The sequence below is a fragment of the Podarcis gaigeae genome (genome assembly GCF_964106915.1).
Source record: "Podarcis gaigeae genome assembly, chromosome: 4".
NCBI lineage: Eukaryota > Metazoa > Chordata > Lepidosauria > Squamata > Lacertidae > Podarcis > Podarcis gaigeae.
In genome coordinates, this window is record NC_139677.1 from 69,941,538 (window position 1) to 69,960,198 (window position 18,661).

Consider the following 18,661-nt stretch of genomic DNA (forward strand, 5'->3'; position numbering starts at 1 on the left):
TGTATGGTGGGGTAAGTCAAACCATGGTTAAGCAAGAATTCAAGAGTGCAAGAATGCAGGTTTCTCACCGGTCATTTTGCCACTGCACATGTGCTGTGCCATGGTTTGGCTTAGGATATTGACTGAACCTGGTCTTGTGGTTTAGCTCTTCCAGCTTAGTGAATATCTTTGCTTGTTAAATTCATTCTTCTTACAACAGAGCTTACAATAGAGCTTTAGTAACCTCCCAGAAACTTTATGGTTCTGTATTTAGGTGAGGAAGCAGCATCATGGTAGCTGAGAAAATGCTCTACCATTGCCACATTTACTCTCAGTATTTATGTGATTTTTGTGTGTGCAGGTTTTAAGCAAAGCACAAAAATATAGACTTCACTTACTTTGTGTGGAGGTGTCCGAGACTGGAGTAACTTGAGTAACAGATTCTGAGAGTGGCAAAGCTGTAGTCTGAAACCCTGTTGAAAATAACCATTGCAGTAGAGAGTGAACAATCCAGTAATAGGTTAATGAGAACATCACAATAACTGAGAGTTTGATTGGATTCTTGATGTAACACAATACACACAAAACATGACTTTTCATCAATATTGCAGTGACCTTACAATGATAACACAGGCTAATCCCTTGAGGCCAATGTTTTAAGATGAGAATACAAATTTCTAAGTACTCTGTGGTGCTGGGCAACATAATAAAGAGTGAAGTTTCATGTCTATTCTAAATAATTTCTAGATTATGAAAATATTGTAGAGAAAGTGAATAGAATTTTGAGGCCACAAAAACCCAGCAGCATTTTTTTTGCAAAACAATGTTTGCACTGACATTACAAACTTTTCTCCAACCAACAAAGACATTTTTATTTGCCCAGGCATTTTAAATTTGCTTTACTGCCTGAGCCTGCTTCATAGTACTGCTGCCTTTCAGGGTTTTTTTTCCCTATAAAAGATGTGTGGTGTTGATGTGATGTATTATCATTTTTACTGTTGCTGTACACCACTGTGGATTCTGTCATAATTGTGGTTTAGAAATTTTATAAATAATACAAAAAATATATATATATTGCGTGCTGAATATGCATTAGTACTGAATATATACCAGCAAATTCAACTGTTTTCTTAGCATGACTAAATTTATACCTTGAAAACATGTGTGCAGTGATTTATGGAACGAAGTGTTCTTCTTTTGTTTCTGCAGACTTCACACTGTCAAAGAGGCTTCAGTTAGATTGAGTTCATGCATATCATATGCTCTTTGGATTTCAGGTGGCTCATAACTTAATTTGACTTACCATAAGGGAGAACTATTTCTTCAGATGAAATGTCATTTCCAGGGAAAGGATACACAGACATGCATTTGAAAGCCTGATAAATGGATTGCCAAGTTGTACTTCGTATTGTCAACAGTGATCTCCTCTCATAAAAACCTCCCTCAAACTTTGCATCTTCTTTTTGTATGGAAATTCCTTTGAAAAATAAGTAGAAATGAGATCGGTCTTTATTTATTCCTTTTTTTAACCTTTAAAACTCATATTCAAACCTTTAAAACTCAAAGAAAACTCAAAGCAGCTAAGAAGAAGGATAAATCCATAGCTCAAAGTTTTAGCACTGGGCCACAGTAAAGTGACAGAGCACCTATTTTGCATGCAAAAGATCCCAGGTAAAATCTTGGCGCTTCCAGAAAGGGCTGACAAAGACTTCTGCCAGAAACCCTGGAAAGTCAATACTGAGCTTTCTGGAGCAATGGTCTGACTTAGCTTAATGTGAACATTATTTCAGTGCCAGGTTAAATTGCACGTCTTCTCCCTGCTTTTTTGGAATTATGATAATGGAATCCTTACTGTTGTGTGTGCCTCTTTCTCTGTATTTTTGACGAAGGTAGAGTATTAGTTTATCATTAAATGAGAGTTGTGTTCAGCATAAAAGCTGCTTTTCCTCCCACATAGATTATGAATGTTTACATTCTCCTGCTCACAGAAAGAGTACTGTGCTCTCTGATTACAGCCGGATATTTTTTAAAAGTGAATTTTTGAAATGCCATTTTAGACAATGTTTGCATTACCTCTGGATTTGTCCTTCAGTATCTCTCCATCCATGTACCACTGAAGGTCGGGCTTAGGAAATGCCTTCCTTACCACACAAGTAATATTAGCCTATTAGAAAATCAAAGGAAAACAAGTCAATAATGGCTTGGCTATAATGAACATTACATTGCAGAGTAATGTTGAATTTTTGTGTGGGATAATCAGCTTCACATAACCTGTCCTTTTGTACTTATTTATTTATAGCACTTATGTGCTTATCTGCCAAGGTACCCAAGGTGGTTCACACTTTTAAAATACCCAAACAATTACATGTTATTAAATGTAAAGTTGCCCTGTGGTGGCGATGAGACTGTCCAACTGATGTTTTGTTTACCTGTCTCCCTCATCGCCTTCTTCCCTGAAGAAGTCTCAGTGTCCTTTAACCTGAGGAGGAGAGCAGTTTGACTGGAACAGGGACAGACCTGGAACAGGGACTGGAACAGGGACAAGCCCCCCTTGCTTTCTCCTTCTTCCCCAACAGGGAAGATGGTCTAAATCACCATAGTAAAGGTGCCATATCAATCAATAAATCAATAAGATGTTTGAATACTTCAGGGTAAGCTTTACAGAAACATTCAGTCTTTGATCCTCTGTCCCCATAATCACCCTGGACATTTTGTACAGAGCTGCAGGTGTAATGAAATCACTAAAATATTACCACTAAAATAGTTCAAAACATGAAGGAAAGGATGATCATAGCTGTGGCTCCATCTGGCATGTGTTTTGTCTAAAAGCAGAGAGGATGTGGTTTGGTACCCCGTAGACAGTGCTAAATATGAGGACACCGCGAGAAGACCACAAGAGTCTTATTCTCGATGAATACAATGCAAAATACTAAACCACCTAGAGAAAGATGAGCTGTTAAAAAAACACTTTTACCTTCATAGATCTGCTTGTACCTGCAGAGTGTTTTGTTAACTGAAGTTTTAAACTGAATGTGATCTGAGATGCAAAATATAGACAGGGACTTAACATTTCCAGCCGTTTTAGAAAGCTCAGAACTGTGGGTGGTTGCTGTATTTTTTACTGCCCCCTGTTGACCATATAAATAATTTATTTCACTTTTCTCTGCGGGTATAAAACTGAGAACAAGAAACGCGATAGGAAGATGGACAGATATAGGAACAACAACATATGAGATTGAAATGACTCCTTAGGCTATCGAAGCAGGGATTATGTTAAAAGATGGACCTGTGTTTTCGAGCATATCAAACTTAGGAAAAATGTTATGATCTGAAATGAGCCAAATAAAACATTTTATTTTAAAATTAAAATAATATTGTTTTAATACTATATATATATATAATCTGGGATGTGTAGATTTTAAAATCTGAATTAGACAGGATAACTCCTGGAGCCTTCTTCGGGTGTTCTTCTTGCATGTAAATATATACAGTTACCAGTGTACAAAGCTTGGCTCCCATTACCAATCCCCTCTATGCATTGCCTGATAATGCATAGAGTGGATTGGTAATGGGCGTGGCCTGCTCCTGAGACGATCCCATTTATAAGAAGGGAACGACATGGAGGGGAACAACATGGGCAACTGCCTTATACTGAATCAGAGCATTGGTCCATCTAGCTTTTCATTGTGTACATTGACAGGCCTCAGCTCTCCAGGATTTCAGAGAGGGGACATTATGAGCCCCGGAGATGCTAGGAAGTGAACATAGTGCCTTCTGTATGCTTCCAACTCTATGATTCCATGATTCTATTCAAGGCAGCTGCTCCAGCACTGAGCTACAGCCCTTTCCCTGTGGTCAGGTAAATCCTGAAACAGGTTCCATGTGAACAAAGGACAAGGATGAGATAATGAAAAAATGTGTTGTTCTTTTCTATTCTTTTATGCCGCCTGCAGATGTCAAAGAACGAGTACTTCAAGCTAATGAGCATTCTGAATTCTTTCCTTTAAAGGTTCAATACCATCCAAGGGCCACATAATTACTAGGAGAAAATTCTGACTGGATGATTGCAAACTTGAGGGGGAAACGTTCCCAAATCAGTTGCCCTAGCTGGTTTTCTTGTGGCCGAATTCTCAATTTTGTCCCATTCGATTGGATGACTGGAGCAATAAAGCTATACACTAACTCATGCATTGGTACCTCTAAATTTACTCACCTCTCTTGTGAAACTTGCTTGGAGGCCAATAGAGATTTCTGGTTTCACTTGAGCACAGAAAGAAAATACACGTTTACATTAGTTAGACAGCAGCCAAGTCAGCACTGCAAATTCTTGCAGAATAATCATTACTTAGCATTTATGAAACAGATTCAAATAGAAGAGGAAATGATGTTCAAGAACAGTACTACAGATACTAGGATCCATTCAACAGCCTAGAAATAGCTCAGTTATGGCTTTGGTTTCAACTCCCCACTGAGTACAGTTTCTTGGGGAAATGAGACTACCGTAGTTTCCTTATTTCTATTTTGCCAAAATCTGAAGGACAATTCACAGAGGCTTGGTTATTAAAATAACTTAAGACATTTTCTTCCCATTTCTTCCTATGCAGCCACCTGCATCCTTTCTCAATCTTGGATCCCCAGATGTTGTTGGACTACAACTCCCATCTTCTCTAGCTAGCAGGCCAGGGATGATGAGAGTTGTATTCTGACAACATCTGGGAGCCCAAGGTTTATTGCAGATATTAATATTGCACAGTCTGAAGAAATTGGATGCATAAAAATGGAATAATTTTGGAATATAAATATCCATAAGTATTATTCAAAGTTCTTCAAAAAACAGATACAAAACAATCAATGATACATCCAGAAATTTGTATAAAGCATATGCATATTCAAGCATAGGTTCTTCTTCTTAAATATATAACATAGTTGTGATCAAATCAAAGATCAAAGCTCTGTTTCTTTCATATCCTGCATTAGTCTGCATCCAGCCTAAGGTTATGCAACTCCTAGAGAGGCATCTTATCATATCCTTCTCCCACTGTGCCAAAAGGCAAAGGCAACTACCTTTGAAAATGAAGATTTACAAGTGAATACCTTGAACACGTGATCTAAGGTTAAACACTCATGTGAAGGCCAGCAGAGAACACCAACAATTAATTATCAACCCAGCTAGAAGCTCAGAGAGCTCTTTCTAGCTTAGTATATTCCAATGAAATTTTCCAATGTTAAAGCCTTAGCAACACACATACAGGCATTCTCCATCTCAGTGTGCAATTAAACAATTAACAAAGTTGAGCAAGGCTGCTCTAGAGGGTCAGGGAAGCTATCTGAACAAGGTGAGGTGAGGCACAGATGACTGCTGAGAAAGGATTTGCCACAAATTGGGCTTGGATCCTAAACCAAGATAATTTAAGGAAGTCCCCAGAAGGAAACTTTGCTGTCTTCTCTTTCCTCCCCTGAGCAGCCCCCTGAGCCATGTCCCACATTTTTCAGGAGCAACTCCCCCTCTGGGGAAGGCTATAGATTGGTGGCAGAACATCTGCTTGGTCAAAAGGTTCACTCCCCAGTATCTCCTGGTAGATCTGGGTAAATATCCCATGTCTGAGGACCTGCTGCAAGTGACCACAGACAGTGCTAAGCAAGATGGAGCAATGATTGACTCAGTATAAGACAACTATCTATGTTCCTCCATAGAGACTTTCTTAGGGTTGCAGATGGCAGGTAGTGGGAAGAGCTGACTGGAAACTTTCATTCTGTGAACTCCCTTCAATTCACTTAGATTGGGGTCCAAGGCAATTTCCCATCAATGGTGATGATCTACGGGCAAACTTAGATTGTACAAGTTGATGAAGCTGTCCTCAGAGCACCCCATCTCAAGCCCAGATGCCAAGCACTGGGCATTCCAGCACATGGATACTGAGGCTATTAAAACACTCCAGATATCATAAGCCACTGGTACACCAGATCATCAGAGGATTTGGGATAATATCAAACATGCTCAGGATTGCAATGCTGTAGAGCAGAGCCAACAAAGGGATGCATTTCCTGAGACTTTATAAGGCAGGCATTACTCTCCCTCACATCGTTGGCATGCCTTTCTTCACTCAAACTCCCCAGTAGAAAATCTATTTATACAATTAGGATGCAATGGGTAGCAATGCAGCCATTCTGTTATAGCAAGGACATTGGTAAAGAGAATCCTGTGGCAAAGAGAACAGCCTGCTTGTAATTAATTTTTGGCTCCTCTGTGAATGTAGACTTTGCACTGAAGAGCACCAGACAGAATGTAACACAGGAGAGGGAAGAACTTGTGGGCCTCCACATGTTAGAATCATAGAACCATTGAATTGTCGTGTTAGAAGGCACCCCGACTCTACAGTTGTTGGACTCTAGCTTCCATCAGACCTAGGAAGCACAGCCACTGGTCAGAAACAATGGATGTTGCAGTCCAACATATGCATGGCCACAGTTTCCCCATGCCTGCAGTACAGCATTGCCACACAGTGGCCTTGTTTAAACCATACTATGGGGTTGGACTAGATGACCCTTAGGTGCTTTCCAACTCTAGAATTCTAGGATTCTATTCAAATGAGTTTGGATGAGCCTCAGGTTTGCATCACCCCCACCCTCCACCACCCTGCTTCATATCCTCTCTTCTTTTAGCCTGGCTGCAAGGAGGTGACAAGAAGCATTTGCTTCCTGTTTCAATGGACCGTGGTTTGGTTTTATGTCTGTTGCTCACCCAGCCTTGTTCCCACAGTGCTGAATTGTGGTGTTTAGCATCATAGCCAAGGACAGTGTTTGCTAGAGAAAGAGCAGGCCAATTATCTAGTCAACCAGTAAACACCCCAAGCGGATGAATGCAAAAAATGCAGACCAGGTGGTTTAAATTAAGGTCAGGAAGAGGTTGGTTAAGTAGCTGAATACTTTGCAGCTCTCAGAGCTGCTCTCTGCATTCTCACAATGCTGCGTCAACAGTTTTATTGTGTCATCCTTCCTTTGATCCAGTTCTGCAGTAACACTCATTGCCTCCACTTTGGTCCTCCACGTCTGCCAGTTATCCTTCCCCAGTGACTTGGGTTGGGTTTTGTTCCCTCCAGATGGGTTTGTTTTACTTTGAAGTGAAGTTATGTTTTCTTAATGACTAATATCCTTCATCCTCCAACTCTGTTTCTGAGCATCTTCTAACCCAGTTGAGTGAAAAGACAAATTTTGCAGGATGTTGGGGTTTGTTTGTTTTCTTGCTAGCTATTATTTTGTACTCTCAACCAGGCAATGCAGCAGACAGCAAGGGATACTGCTGTTATATGGAAGAGAGGAAGAATAAAATAAACAGTCTGTCTGACTTTTGTCCAGTTGTTAGTGATAATGCTGTGGTCACACTTCTGTAAGAAGTGAAGAGCAAAGCTTGAAAGAGCAGCATCAGGAGCAAACAAAAATCTATCTCAAACAATCCATCCATTCCACTAGATGCTCTATCTATTTGACCAGATCATCTTTATGGCCTTGGATTTTTTCTGATCTATCAAGTTGTAAATGGCAGATAAAAACCCTGAACTATGTATGATCAGTGTGCCTGTCACAATCAAAACTGCATTTATCAGTCCACTTAGTCCTGCCTCCAATACTTGGTGACCTTCAGGTTCCCTTCCAAGTCTATAATTCTATGATTCTGTGATTATCAGAACAAACAAGTCCTGTTCCCTGTTTTCCATGCATGCCTGCAGCAGGACAGTCTGCAAGAAGGGAGCTTGTGCAGTAAATCCTTGCTTGCTGTGATCCTGCCTCCAACCTTTGGCAAGCATCCTTATTCAAATGCTTGTAACATCCCTAGACTTATAGAGACATGCTCCAGGAAGTTTCTTTCCACCGAAAAATAATAATCTTCCACATATTAAACTACATATCAAGGAGAGGTGTCGACTCTGTCCTAGTCCCTGAAATGTTAGTTTTCCATATGCAAGAATGTCACTCCTCTCCTCAATGGAGAGCATTTTGTTATAGAAACCATCACCAGACATAGACTTATCAATGAGAACTGGGACTAAGGGCTCATACAGACTGCCACTTGCCCCTGGGGAAACCTGCTCTTTACCACTGAATCGGAGCAAACATCAATTGGGTTTTCTGCAGATTGACATTTGCTCTGATTCAGTACTAAAGAGCAGGTTTTCCTGGGGGAGGTGGTGCTTTCTAGACATGGCACAAGCGGGTGTGTAGGCAACCCGATATTTCAGGAGAATGGTAAATTCACATAATGGCAACCTTTCCAGCATCTGAAGTATTCTATATTCCTTTCGCTCTTCATCTCAGCTTTCATGGAGTATGATTCCCTAACACAGATGCTGAATCAAATTCTGATTGCCATCTGAGCTCCTGCTCCAGATCTCACAGCCATGTGAGGAAAGGCAGGTGTCAACTTGGATTAGGGCTGCTGCTACTGGGCTGCCCACCTAAGCACAGTTTGACAGGTAACTTCTTTGTGTGCACCAGGCAGAGATGTGGCTTTTTAGTAAAACATTTTGCTGATGAAATAACTTTTGGGCTGGCTCACCTTGCATTTATGTTGATGACTGCTGGATTTGCCAATTTGAGTTTTATTGCATTGGTAAAACAAACATTATTGGTTTTACACAGCACAATTATTTAATCTGTTGGCTGCTTTGACTTTCCTTGGAGAATAAGGCAGAGCAGAATTTTAAAAAACTCGTCATTTTACTGTTTCTGCCCTGAATGGAATAATTTGAAGTTCTTCTAAAATGTAAACTGAAGCACATTACTTGCAACAGGAATGCGGTCAGTCAAGCAGCAATGTAAATGCATTATCTGGAGTCACTGCGAAAAAGATACCGTTTAAAAGATTATAATGCCCCTCATTAAAAACAAATCTTAATGTGTCAATTACTGCTTACCACTGTTCTTAACAAGAAGATTGATTTCTGAGCGGCTTGTTCCAGTTGGATATGTAGCAAAGTTGCACTCATACAAGCCAGACATTTCCAGACTCACGTTCTTCAGCTGCAGAATCCATTGACTGCATTCTACGTCGCTGGCTGTAATATCAGTGTAGCCACCCAGGCAATTGTGGACATGCTTCCTGAAACTTACAGAGTAGTTGTAAGCCTTTTCATGGTATCGTGTGCCATAGGTAGGGTGGTACACAGCTATCTTTCTTGGCCGACCATCTTGAATCTTTGTCCACTGCGTTTGTGTTACATAGATATCCTTTTGCTTCAGGATGCTACATGATAGAGTCACATTGCTACCAGGCAAACCATAGACAGTTTTCCTGTCCTGAAGGATGATGTTAGACTGGGCTGCAAGAGAACACAAATGCACACAGTGTCATTTTCACATGCTCTATATCCTCATGTTTATAATTCCTAGGCTCCCACTGCACACCTGGCAGTAGAATATGGGGAAACTGGCACGAGTGAAGTGATGGAGATAGTGGTGCAAAAACAGTGGTTCTCAAAGGGTGTGGCCTGGTGTGGCAGGAGAAGCTGACAAATGTGACACGAGATTCAAGGGCAATCAATATTATATTTGGGAATGATTCATGTTATTACATAGCTGCATTATTTTATACATTCTGGATGTCCCACAAACATATTATAAATTAGCTGTGTTCTATGTTATAAATCTAGCACCGCTAGGAGTTGTCTCTTTTTGTTTTCCATTGTTTTTGTTATCAATAAAAAAATTGGAATGGCACGAGCAAATTTTTATTCTGAAAGTATGGCCTAGAGAAAAAAGGCTAAAAGATTGCCCCCCACAGCCCTTTTCTACCTGTGTTGCCCCTTCATGGCTTCAATGCCGGAAGAGTCTTTTTACCTGCTATCACACCTCAGAATGCCAAGAGATCTGGGGACCCCTTCTTATGTGCACATAAGGTAAAAGTAAAGGGACCCCTGACCATTAGGTCCAGTCGTGGCCGACTCTGGGGTTGTGGCGCTCATCTCGCTTTATTGGCCGAGGGAGCTGGCGTACAGCTTCCGGGTCATGTGGCCAGCATGACTAAGCCGCTTCTGGTGAACCAGAGCAGCACACGGAAACACTGTTTACCTTCCCACTAGAGCGGTACCAATTATCTACTTGCACTTTGACGTGCTTTCAAACTGCTAGGTTGGCAGGAGCAGGGACCGAGCAACAGAAGCTCATCCCATCGCGGGGATTCGAACCACCGACCTTCTGATTGGCAAGTCCTAGGCTCTGTGGTTTAATCCACAGCGCCACCTGCGTCAATTGCACAAATCCATGGAGAACAAGGCTGCCAGTGGCTACTTGCCTCCACTGCTGGAAACAGCATAAAATCATAGAATAGCAGAGTTGGAAGAGCATGTCTCTGAATACTAGTTACTTGAAATCACGAGTGGGACGGAGCTCTGTTGCACTCATGTCATGTTTACAGGCTTTCTTTAAGAATCTAGATGGCCATTGCATACCCCACAACCGTCCCATTTTAACCAGGACATCCCGGATCACAGCAACCAGGATTGAGGAGGAGGCAGCCTTTCAAAAGCTGCCTTGACTTTGGCCATGCAGCGACAGTGAACCGCCAAAGCTAAGGTAGTGGGGGGCAGGCCTGGGCAGGTGGAGGTGGGGGGGAGGGTGTGGCAGCAGGCCAAGGTGTCCTGGGCATGCTCGCAAATGGTGGTGTGCCAAGGTAGCCTGGGCTGGTGAGGGACAGGGGGTTGAGGGAGTGTCCCCGATTTGGGACAGAAAATGTTGGGAACATATACCCTTGTGAGAAGAGAATGCTAGATTGCATGGGTTTTTATGAGATGGTGCAGGGGTCAGGTGAAGAGCTTTATCTAGGACCCACAATCATGGTATCCTGGCCTTTAAACTCTGTGTGAGTATGCCTTAAGAGGCTTTTTAGAATAAAGAGCAAGAGTATATATTTCTCTAACGAGGAACAAAGAACAGTATAAACAGCCCAGGGATCTCAATTCAGCATCTTGCATTCAGGAAGCTGCTTCACTTTTGAGAGAATTCTACACAGGAAATTCTTCCGGAGAATTATGCTTCAGCGCAGGCATGAAGATCAAAGTGCAACATCAACAGGGAATTAGGAATAAATATTTTAATACTTAACTTTTATTAATAGTCCTTTTATCTCAGAACGTGCTGCAACTCTTGAGTATCTGTATCTTTCAAATTGTCATGAGGGGTCTATTATCAGGCCAAAGTTGTTAAGTATGGGCTGACTCTAGTTTGAATGTCTGGTCTGCATTTAGGCTTATAATCCTATCCAGAGAGATTCAGCTGCTTGCCCTATCTGATAGGATCAAGTCTATCCATGAGACTTGCTGAACCAGCACAGGAGCACTTAGGGAGAACCAGTAGATAGAACTACGGTAGCACCACGGCCATTTTGCTTATATTGGTTTTTGGCACATCCTACCATAGCGGTAGGGATAGAGGAGAAACTTGATTCCATTCACTTTTAAAGGCAAACCTGCACAATTTGCCGTTTCTGAAGCATTACACAAAGCAAAGCAGCCATTTTTCTAAATTCACATTTCTTTAAATTCAGCACTGTGGTTCTTCAGTCAATCAATGTGTAGCATACACTAGGCTGAAGTCCACATAAAATGCATTACCAAAAAAACCTCACCATACAAAATGCATTATATTATGGAGGAAAATTGCTTTTTAAAAATGTATATTGTAGGCAAAACTGCATACAGCTTCTCCCGTCTGCAAACATGCCCATAGGCTCCAAAAAGGTTGGCAACCCCTGTTCTACCAGGATATTCCAGCAGCAGACTTAGGGCACCAAGCTGAAGAGATGCATAATAATAATAATAATAATAATAATAATAATAATAATAATATCTATATTTATACAGGTACCTACTGAGAAGATCCATTAAAAAGAAACTGTACTAAAAGGAATTATTGTGAAAGTAAGAAATATTTGGGAGGGTGCACCAAATTTTGTTCTCACTCAGGACACCATATTGCCAAAGTCCGCCCATGGATATTCTCTTAAGCCCCACGTGAAGGAAAGGCTGCATAAGATCACTACAATTTGTGATCAACTAATTCGTTATCAATTTGTGATCAACTAATTCGTTATCAATTTGTGTACAACTAACACCCTTACTTCTGAAATGTTTCAACAGAGTGTGGAACCTGCGGCCTTCTAAATGTTGTTGGGCTAAAACTCTTATATCACTGACCAGTGGCCGTGATGGCTGTGGCCAGTGGCATAGCGTGGGTTGTCAGCACCCGGGGCAAGGGAAGTAATTTGTGCCCCCTAACCCATGGATTTGCGCCCCCTAACCCTAACCCCCATATGTTGCGCCTGGTGCGGCCGGCCCCCCCTGCACCCCCCACGCTACGCCACTGGCTGTGGCTTATGGGAGCTGGAATCCAATATCATCTGCAAGATGCTTCCCATTCCCCCATTCCCCGTGTTACATTCTGTCCTCTTTAGGGCAAAGTCCACATTGACAGAGGTTCCATAAACCAGAGAAAAACAGAGAACCCAGCACTTTCCTTCAGAAATGAAATTACAGCTTATTCTTGAATTCTTATTAATAAATGGTAAGAATATTTTAACTGCATCGTTATTAGCAAACTCCCCTTGAAAATACAGTTATGGTAAGAACCAAAATAATTGTTCTGCAGTGTCAGCCTAATGCAGTACTTCATATCCAAAAGTGACTTTTCAGAAGTCCCCAAGAAATACGACCATGGATATAAGGCTTGAAGGAGACACCACAACATCGCCTTGGGTCCTCACCCTCAGCTCAGGCACGCAACAGATTTATCAACCTAACAGGAAGAGGTTTCTTTAAAGAAAATGAACTTACCATTGATCAAGTGTGGGAGGATGAACAAATAATGCACCTGAAATTGCCATCTCCTCTCCATCTTTACCTCACGTTGCTAAGAAAAATTATTTTTAAAGAAAGAGTAACAACATATTCAGATGTCTTTCAAAGTAGATAAAATATTCTGCCCGTGGTTAGATATACAACAGAAGGACTTTTCTCCTATTTGCATGATGAGTTCTGCTTTTCATGCTTTCTTTCTTACATCTCTGAGAGGAAATAGATGCTTACAGGAAACCACTGTGTTTAGGGTTTTTCTATTTGAATAAATGTATGTTCATATGCAGTTTGCCAGGAAGAAGGAGGAGGAAGAGGAGGAGGAGTAGAAGAAAATGAAACAGTGCATGATAAGAAAACTTGCCCCTATTTCCAAAATATTTTTGGTCATGTTTAGCTGGAGTTTTTAGCTCTAAATAAAACAGTTTGACCTGACAATGGAGAACATTGTTATTATTATTGACTTAATTTGTATAGCACCCTTCACCTGAAGATCTCAGGGTGGTTGATAGCATAAAAATGCTAGATGAGAGCCAGTGTGGTGTAGTGGTTAAGAGCGGTAGACTCGTAATCTGGGGAACCGGGTTCTATTCCCTGCTTCTCCACATGCAGCTGCTGGGTGACCTTGGGCTAGTCACACTTCTCTGAAGTCTCTCAGCCCCACTCACCTCACAGAGTGTTTGTTGTGGGGGAGAAAGGGAAAGGAGATTGTTGGCCACTTTGAGACTCCTTAGGGTAGTGATAAAGCGGGATATCAAATCCAAACTCCTCCTCCTCCTCCTCCTCTTCTTCTTTTTCTAGATAAAAACACAAAATACATATTACAAACAAGAACAAAACAAACCAATAACACCTTCCAGTTCCCTGGGAGAACATGAAGCCATTAGTGATATATGTGTATCTCATGTGGTGTTAGAGCAAATGCTTGTTCTTTCCCCTTTTATATTATAGCAGGAGTTGCCATCATAGTACCTGTGGGCATTATTGTGACTGCCAAAGGCCTAAATAAATAGCCGCTCAAAAATCCACAATACACAAAGGTCCATTTGCACTTCCTATTTGGCCCATGTTTTCAGCAATTCAGCCTTTCCTACATTGAATACACACCCTTAAGTACACCCATATTTTACTGGATGCCAGGATGGCACACCCACCACCCAATCTGTACTGAACAGGAGTGCTGTAAGTAGGACCAGAACAACTGTAACACAGTGCCCCCCAGTTCCCATCCCACAGAGCCAGACCAAGAGGGAACCATGGTCAGTGACACCAAAAGCCATAAAGAGATCAAGAAGCAGGACCAAAGTCACATTCCCCTTGTCCCTCTCTTTGTAAATGTCATCCATCAGGGTGTCCAAGGGCGATTCACTCCCAGGGCCAGGCCTGAACCTGGTGCCATTGATGAGAGATGCTCACCTAAAGCTCACATCCTTTGCTGGTGGGGAAAAGGTGTGTACGTGTCTGTGACTGCTGATGGCATTACTGTAGTATTGATGAGATTTGAAAAACAAGAGGGTCGTGGCAAAGATTCTTAGGCAAATGGCTTTTTCATAATTTGAAAGGAACCAAGGATGGGCCTCTGCACCATTATACGTTTTGCTTCAGCCAACCAACTCTGAAATGTGAATTCAACTGCAGAAGTAGATGGGTGGAAGCTCAGAAGGAAGACTGGGATGTTACAAATTTACTGTAAATTGGGGTGAGTGTTGGTGGGATCCACTGGCAAATCTCTGGATGGTTTGAAGTACGTAAATCAGTGAGGATTGCTTAGCAATGGCAACCAGAAATGAATTCCCACCCTACCCCAAATTATTTGGCTGAAATGCCAGAGATGGGAGGTTCTTGGAATTTTTTCCTATCTAAGCTCAGTTAAGTTTCGGTACTCAAAACAATTTATTGCGCTGAAAATTTTTCACCCTTAAATGATAACACCTTATATGTACAGTGGTACCTGGGGTTAAGTACTTAATTCATTCCAGAGGTCCGTTCTTAACCTGAAACTGCTCTTAACCTGAAGCACCACTTTAGCTAATGGGGCCTCCCGCTGCCACCACACGATTTCTGTTCTCATCCTGAAGCAAAGTTCTTAACCCGAGGTACTATTTCTGGGTTAGTGGATTCTGTAACCTGAAGCACCTGTAACCTGAAGCATATGTAACCCGAGGTACCACTGTACTTTATATACTCTGCTTGGCAGATCTTTGGGACCTAGGAGACAACAACACAGTAGACCCCACAAGCCTGAAGTCTACTTTCACCTGATTTAAATAACTGCTTCAACTTTCACCCCTTTTTTTGGAGGTATACTGTTCCATTTTCTGCTTTGTTGCCTTCTTCCTCTCTCCCCTCACCTACTTCTCCTTTAACAGCAGGAGGAGAAAAAAGAGCAAGAGGTCAGCATATACAGCTATCTGTGTGACACAGTAGAAAAATTGCACAGTAGCAGTTTTATTGATCCCATAACTATTCATCACAATTGGAGACGACAGCGCAAGCACAGTATGATATATGCCATGTACACAAGAGGGTCGCTCTGAACTCCACTGTAGTTCCTAGGTCATTAGGTCCTGTCCTCAGAGAGGGATGCTAACAACCATTATTCATCTACACTGGCTTTCCTTGGACCCTGTTTTCTGGCCCTTGTCATAACACAGGGAATGGGCACGTCAGTGAAGATGAGACAAGAGGTTCCTGCTTGGTGGTGAGATTTAATTTATCCTGTTCAAGCTGATGTGGACAGGACCGCTAGTTATTTACACTTGAGATAAAATATAGCATTGGAAAAGAATGTGAGATCATGAGTTACGACTCCGATTCAAAACGTGCCTTGGCTTGCCAGTGGTATCCTTATGCCCGAAATGCTCCTTTGCAATATTCATGAATGTGCAGCATAAGATAAACAGATAGCTTGCTTACACACACACACACACACACACACACACACACACGCACACACACACACCCTAACTCTGCAGTCCCTTCAGGTCCTGCAGTCTGGGCAATAATACCTCAAAGAGCAATCTTGCAGAACTGATTGCTCAGCAGAAGGCATTGTTTCTTTCAATGCAATATATGGAATGATTCTGAAAAATCTCTCTGCTTGACTCTTGCAGACGCCAACTTTAGAATGCCGGCGGAATGGAGTTCTTCCTTTTGCCAATGGGTCATATGAGGCAACATAAACCAGGAAGCAAGGTTTGTCTGATACTAGGTATCCCCTCCTTTAATTTCCCAGTTTGATTGACTATGTACACAGCAGATTGGGCACTGACATTGCTAAGAAGAGGGCCATTAGAGAGAGAAAAGAAGCAAAGCTACTGAACAGATACGAGTATCTCGCCTATAGAAAAGCCAGGGCAGGGAGAGGTTGTTGCAGCACAAAGCTGCTGCAACTCTTCAATATCATGTAGGGAAACATCAGGAAGAACTTTCTGGCAGTAAGAGCTGTTCAACAGTGAAACGTTGTGGAGTCTCCTTCCTTGGAGGTTTTAAAGCAGAGGTTGGATGGCCATCTTGTCAGGAGATCAGATCAGCCTACACTCGAGTAGGACCCTGGCAGAGATACATGCCCGACTGGCATGTTGCTTCATAAGCTTTCTTCAGCCCGAACATCACAGCGACCAATGCCAACCAACACCGGCACACTTAGGGATCCGCAGACTTTGCGCATCATGCGTAACAGACCTCAGCAACTCAGCTTTTTGGCTAATCTACTTTATTTACATATAAACACACACGGAGCACTGCAACATGGCTCCCTCTCTCTCTAGCAGCAAAGAGAAAAAGGACAAAGGACAATAGTCCCACTTCACAGAATACAGTAACACAAACATCCTGTCTTCTTCACTTCCCACTCTGTGGAGTCAAAACATATACCGTCATGTGATAGACAACAATCTCATGACTGCAATCAAGGAGCAGGAATTCTAACACATCTGTCATGGATGTTTTGGTTGAGATTCCTGCATTGCAGGGAGTTGGACTAGATTGGCCTGAGGGTCCCTTCCAACTCTACAATTCTGATTCTAAGAGCTCCATTCTAGGACTGAGTTTTGGAGGATGTTTGGGCAATGCCTTGTTCCAATTGGTCTATGCCTTGTTCCCTTGCCTTATCCTCACACTGCTCCTGGCAATCTGCACTGATACATTGGTGCAAAGACCCCTGGTCTCTATTCTGTCTCTTGAATCTGTACTAGGCACACAGGTATTTCTGACATCACAGGTTTATTAAAAAGGGTTATAAACAGATCCATGGCAGGGCACTATGCAGAGGACCTGAAGCACAGTGCCGCTAATCCAAGAGGAAAGAGGAAGAAGGCTGAAAGCTAGGCCACAGTGTGCAGCTAATTCTCGAGAGCCAGCGTGGTGTAGTGGTTAAGAGCGGTAGACTCGTAATCTGGTGAACTAGGTTTGCTTCTCCGCTCCTCCACATGCAGCTGTTGGGTGACCTTGGGCTAGTCACACTTCTCTGAAGAATCTCAGCCCCACTCTCCTCACAGAGTGTTTGTTGTGGGGGAGAAAGGGAAAGGAGAATGTTAGCCGCTTTGAGACTCCTTCAGTTAGTGATAAAGCGGGATATCAAATCCAAACTCTTCTTCCTCTTCTTCCTCTGTGTCTCAGATATGGATGGAATTTGCAGGGTAAAAAAAAATGCAAACCCTGACAAAAATTCATTAGACTTTTAGTGCAAATTTCTACTGATATATATACGCATTTTTGTTACATTATTTTCACTACTATTATAATTCACAGTTTCCCCTCAGATACATACATTCCTCTGGTGAACCACACCACAGAATGAGGAGAAGTGCAAGTTTTGAGGGAATTCTGGGTTTCAGTTCACACATTGTTCCGGGAAGCATGGGTTAGGTTGGCATTACAACGCAAACCAAACTAAACATCTTCCGCATCCTTAGACTGAATATAGCACAGCCAGTGTCACGTGAGAATCCTTGATGGAAGACAATGTGCAAGACTCTCTGCTTTGATATGCAGACCTTCCTGGGAAGCGTGCAGAGCTTGCAGCACCAGAAGACACGATAGTTAGGAGGGAGAGTCAGGAAAGCTCGTGGAACTGTGGCCACAACTTCACAAAGCTGGAATGCTAACATAAAACGAGACAAATTCTGTGTTCTGTGTAGACAGTGTGTAGTGTTCTGCTTCAAAGTCATCAGTTTAGGAGGCACTTTGATGCTCTGCTTTAGAAAAGACAGAAGTCATTAGCCGTATCCCAAGGACATACGCTTTTCATGTGAACATGATTCAATATCTACGTTTCAAATCTCCAGCTATCCATGCTGGAACACTTTCGTTGCTGGTAAAACTGAATTACTGTGTCGCCAAATGATGCAAAACCGAATTACTGTGTCGCCAAATGAGGCCTGTCTGAAAAGTGTGTCACCAACATGAAAAGTTTGGAAAGCTCTGTTTTAAGTTCTTGGCAGTTCAGCCGGATCCCACTTTCGGAATACACGGCTTTTTGCTACCGCTCCCCAGAGATGCAGTATTGAAGAACCGTCGGTAGGTGGCGCCGCAATCTCATTTGCGAGCCTCGACGTGCAGCGAAGGGAAATCAAATCCCCGGGCGCGCGTTAACTTTGCTCACATTTGGAGGATGGCGACGGGGCTCCCCCAATTATCTCCTCTTTCACTTCCTGAGATGGCAATCCTGAAGGTTTTGGCTTGTTGTTTTTAAGTGGCTTTCGCAACCCAAGGCCCACCAGCCCCTTCCATTATCCCTCCCGCTCAGAAAAACAACATCAATTGCCTGGCAATTCTTCGACGGTTACAGCCGCGCCGCCTCCGAGAGAGCAGCGCAGGCATCCCCCCGCCCCCCGCGC

At 42.4% G+C, this 18,661-nt stretch overlaps 1 protein-coding gene and 1 long non-coding RNA gene across 2 annotated transcripts in view; one reads left to right on the forward strand and one right to left on the reverse strand.

Moving 5' to 3' along the window:
- The window catches only part of CD96 (CD96 molecule), a 29,909-nt gene extending 16,886 nt beyond the window's left edge, over nt 1-13,023 (reverse strand). Inside the window, exons 1-6 of the mRNA XM_083734908.1 lie at nt 12,804-13,023; nt 8,892-9,296; nt 4,193-4,239; nt 2,053-2,143; nt 1,283-1,456; nt 378-452 (exon numbers count right to left, since the gene is read on the reverse strand). Coding sequence (XP_083591034.1) covers nt 378-452; nt 1,283-1,456; nt 2,053-2,143; nt 4,193-4,239; nt 8,892-9,296; nt 12,804-12,864 — 853 coding nt within the window. The 5' untranslated portion in view covers nt 12,865-13,023. The remainder of the gene's footprint in view (nt 1-377; nt 453-1,282; nt 1,457-2,052; nt 2,144-4,192; nt 4,240-8,891; nt 9,297-12,803) is intronic.
- LOC310843890 overlaps nt 1-18,661 on the forward strand; it is a 435,627-nt gene that overhangs the window by 187,704 nt on the left and 229,262 nt on the right. The gene's annotated exons all lie outside the window — the stretch shown is intronic.